The 4,464-nt window shown below is 55.7% G+C and overlaps 1 protein-coding gene across 1 annotated transcript; it reads left to right on the top strand.

The window, feature by feature from the left end:
* The first annotated feature begins 655 nt into the window (after window positions 1-655).
* Window positions 656-4,204, top strand: IRF2BPL (interferon regulatory factor 2 binding protein like). Its single transcript, XM_073587501.1, has one exon. It carries the CDS (start codon window positions 1,029-1,031, stop codon window positions 3,111-3,113), a length of 2,085 nt encoding a protein of 694 aa, XP_073443602.1. The 5' UTR covers window positions 656-1,028; the 3' UTR covers window positions 3,114-4,204.
* Window positions 4,205-4,464: the final 260 nt, after the last annotated feature.

Genomic DNA, 4,464 nt, shown 5'->3' with positions numbered 1-4,464 from the left:
AGTTGGAAGGGACCCCCAGGGTCATCATGTCTAAATGCAGGACTCACTAAATCTCACACAGATGTCTGTTCAGCCTCTTTGAAGACTTCCATTGAAGAACTCACCACCTCTTGTGGCAGCCTGCTCCCCTCCTCACGACACATGGAGCCCCACCCTCCTGACCACACAAACTGGGCCACGCCCTCCTGATGACACGAGAACCCCTCCCTCCTGACTACACACACATGCAGCAGCACCCTCCTGACTAAACAAGGCGCCTCCTCCCCCTGACTTCACACATGGAGCACCACCCTCCTGACCACAAACCGATCCTCCTCCTCCTGACACATGGAGCCCCTCCCTCCTGACTAAACACAGACAGAGCCTCTCCCTCCTGACTAAACACAGACAGAGCTTCATCCTCCTGACTACACACTGAGCCTCCTCACTCTATATCTGGGTCTGAATTAGAGATGGGCCACACTAGCGTCATGTGAGGACACAGACCCTTCCTCTCTTCACAGTACACAGGCGCGGTATATGGAGGTCTCCGCACAGACAGCGCGAGCTGGGACTCGTAAAGTTAGTAAAGCCATTTGTGTCACGTGTTGTGCCTCTTCACGTGTGCTCAGGGCCGCAGACGGGGCGGGCAGTGCCGATGCGCATGCGCCAGATAATTCCAGCGACGCCACGGCTTGTTTGTGAAGGCGGTGACGTCACGGCCAGGTGGCATTCCTCGGCTGGAGGGGGCGCGGCGTCATCACGGAGATCTACACGTACGCATGCGCGGAATAGCAGCCCTGCCTGATCGAACCTGCGCGACCCCGAGATTGCGCGCTCCGGGCGGGCTGCGGCTTGCAGAGAAGCAGAGGAGAGACGGAGGCAGAGCACGCCGGGCGCGGAGCGGAGCAGACAACCAGCCGGAGCCGCCGCCTTACAGCTAGCCCGACACACGGCCAGCCCGTCACACGGTCGGAGGGAGGCAGGGAGGCAAGCAGCGCCCCCTGCATGCAGGGCCCCTCACAGCGACTGACCCCTCCCTGCGCAGCATGTCAGCCGCACAGGTGTCCTCGTCACGTCGGCAGTCCTGCTACCTGTGTGACCTGCCACGAATGCCATGGGCCATGATCTGGGACTTCACTGAGCCGGTATGCCGTGGCTGCGTCAACTACGAGGGCGCAGACCGCATAGAGTTTGTTATTGACACCGCACGCCAGCTGAAACGCAGCCATGGCTTCCAAGATGGACGCTCTCCGGGGCCACAAGGGCCCGGATCTGGAGGTGCAGCCAAGCAGCACCCGGCCGTACAGGCAGCGCTGACCGCCAAAGACACGGCGCAGCTCAATCACCTGGACGGGGCCTCCAAGGCGGCTTCTGGGCTGGACCGCTACGGCCTGGCTACTGACCGCGGTCGCTTCGAGTACACTCTGGCCGCTGCCGCACGTCTTCCCAATGGCCTTAATGGGTTCCCTAAACCGGGAGAGGACGGGCCTCCGGAGCTAAACCGTCAGAGCCCCAACTCACGAGGCCGCACAGGCCATGGACTAATCCCACAACTGGGGCCTGGACAGCTCAGTGTGCCCCCAAATCTGCTTCCACAGACCTTGCTGAATGGTCCACCGTCTGCCTCATCCGGGGCCCCACATGTTCTTGGCAGGGGCCCCACTGGCTCTAGTGGCCTTAATGTCCCACCACCTCCTACAGCAACGTCTTCAGGTGACCCCAAGCGCCCTGGCTCGGTGTCCAGCACTGACCAAGAGCGGGAGCTGAAAGAGAAACAACGTAACAGTGAGGCTCTCTCCGAGCTGACGGAGAGCCTGCGGAGCCGAGCCGAAGAGTGGGCAGGGAAGCCCAAGGCTGTGCGGGACACCCTGCTTACCCTCTCAGCCTGCACACCTTTTGACGTTCGCTTCAAGAAAGACCACTCTTTGTTGGGACGAGTCTTTGCATTTGATGCTACGTCCAAGCCGGGCCTTCTGGACTACGAGCTGAAACTGTTTGTGGAGTACCCCAGCGGATCGCTCAACGTCTTCAGCTCGGCCTCCGGGGTGGCCAAACAGATGTATCAGGACTGCATGAAAGACTTTGGCCGTGGCCTTTCTTCTGGTTTTAAGTACCTGGAGTATGAGAGGAAGCATGGCTCCGGGGACTGGCGTCTGCTTGGAGACTTGTTACCTGAGTCTGTGCGCTTTTTTAAAGAAATGGTAGGAGCTGACATGTTGCCACAACCTTATCTTGACCCTGGCTGCCCCATGCTACCAAGTGCACTAGTGAACTTGCCCCGAGCTCTGGCCGCAGCTGCTGCAGCAGCCTCATCCTCCGCTGGGGCCAGCAGTCAGGCTAGAGGTGGAGTAAGGAAGCGGAAGGCCTCCCCTGAACCAGATTCTGCTGATGGACAGGTGTGGATTGGTCAGTCAGATGCTTTAAAACTAGGCCTGTCGACTGCTGGGGGCACTCCATCCTCATCAACTTCAGCAGGATCCTATGGTGGTCCTGCCCCACCACCTCCACCTCCGCCCCTTGGTCCCGGACACCCACAAAGAACCACCCCACCTGAGAGTGCCCCACCAAATGGCCCATCACCAATGGCAGCACTGCAGTCGGTAACAGACACTTTGGGTACTGCTCATTCTCCAAAGGATGGTCAAGTGGGTGGAGGGCCTCCAGTGCACTCCACCACCTCATCTGCTCGCAGGAATAGCAGCAGCCCAGTGTCACCGGCATCGGTGCCTGGAGCAAGACGATTGAATTCTCGAAATGGTGCGGGCTCAGGAGAACTCAACCTTCCAGTGGCTCCTGCAGGTGGAGCGCCTCACCCAGGAATGGACCAAGTGCACCCCCAGAACATTCCTGACTCGCCCATGGCCAATAGTGGCCCTCTGTGCTGCACCATCTGCCATGAACGTCTGGAGGATACACACTTTGTCCAATGCCCATCTGTACCCAGCCACAAATTCTGCTTCCCCTGCTCACGAGAAAGCATCAAGGCCCAGGGAGCAACTGGTGAGGTCTACTGTCCTAGTGGAGAGAAATGCCCCTTGGTGGGATCCAATGTTCCTTGGGCTTTCATGCAGGGGGAAATTGCCACAATTCTTGCAGGAGATGTAAAGGTGAAAAAGGAGAGAGACCCATAGTACCCATGGATAACAAGTGACCCATGTTTAATCAAACCTGCGTCCCCCACCTGTAACTTGCAGAGGAAGGACAGGCGTCTGGTGGTGGGGGCTCTGGGGTCCGGAACCTTGTACATTTTGCATCTTGATCATGTGATCCCATTGTGCCCTGGACCCTGCCGTACACGAGCCCATGATTCTCTAATGTAAGCAGTCCGTCAACAGGTCTGGGAGCCATTTTTGGGGATTGGAGCTGTGATATGGGACTGCTCTTTTCAGCTTTTTGTGGATAATGTACTAGAGATTATCCAGACTGAAAACCTCCCTGCCCGGGGCAGGACTTGGATTTTGGAGCACACGTAAGTCTCCAGGCAGGATGGAGCTGTACAGAGATTTGCAGACCCCCGTGACTGTCGGCCATGGCCATAGACACTTAGTCTTATGTACAGATCTTATTTTGTGGTGTTTTGGGGAGACACTTATTATGTACAGTCCATGTGGTGGGGCACAGATCATGTGTGGGGTGTTGTGGGCTATTCTCTCTTTATTTTCCCCTTTTTGTCTTTTTACAGCTTTTGTGGCGAGTGTGTCCACTAGGTAATGGTTCTAGCACTTAGCCATGCTGCTGGTGTAACTTCTTGTTCATGTTCGCACTTATCCTGGGGTGGGAGGGGGCTGTAGACCCCGATCCAGAGAGTATATATATATGTAGTACACAGCTGTGCCCCTTGCGGAGGAGGGTGCGGACCCATCATCACTAACCACCCCCCACCCTTTATGATTTTTCCTTCTGATACGATGGGAGGGTGTATAATCCGGTGTAATTATCGGTTGGCTCTACACAATGCAATTTTAATTGGTTTAACCCGTGAAGTGCTGGCAGTACTTGCTGTCTCCAGGCCAGTAAACGGTTACATATTTCTTTATATAGATGATATAAATATATATATTTTTTCTTTTTGCACGGATGCTTTCAAGCAGTAGAGCGAGTTGCCGTCTGTCCATTTTAGGGTGGGAGAAGTTTCCTTTGTCCAGAATACATTTCTGTAGTACACAGACCACTGTTATGTGCCTTGGAGCTGATGACATTGTAATAAATCTGATTCATATTATTGCTTTTGGAGCAGTTGGTACTCTTGTTCGGCCTCCGGCGTGATGTGTTGTCTGAATGTGTCACGGCCCAGCCAGTATATAGACTGCTTTACAGCCCCAGTGCATGGACTATGCTGGAACCACTGATCCCTCGAGGTCCATACTGGGGTGTTTGTGGCCTTGTGCTGAGGCTTAGAGCCTGTCTAGTGTGCATGCGGGTGAGGCCTCTGGACATGGCGGCTGTTAGGTTACAGTGCTAGAGGCTGCTGACGCAGCATTT

Source organism: Dendrobates tinctorius, unplaced genomic scaffold, assembly GCF_039654945.1.
Source record: "Dendrobates tinctorius isolate UK_male_01 unplaced genomic scaffold, ASM3965494v1 ptg000010l, whole genome shotgun sequence".
Lineage (NCBI taxonomy): Eukaryota > Metazoa > Chordata > Amphibia > Anura > Dendrobatidae > Dendrobates > Dendrobates tinctorius.
Note: the sequence above shows the minus strand (reverse complement) of the source record. Positions and strands in the feature narration are given on the sequence as shown.

What these genes read in the sequence shown, in the direction of transcription:
- IRF2BPL (XM_073587501.1), top strand. Translation starts at nt 1,029, where the DNA reads ATGTCAGCCGCACAGGTGTCCTCGTCACGTCGGCAGTCCTGCTACCTG.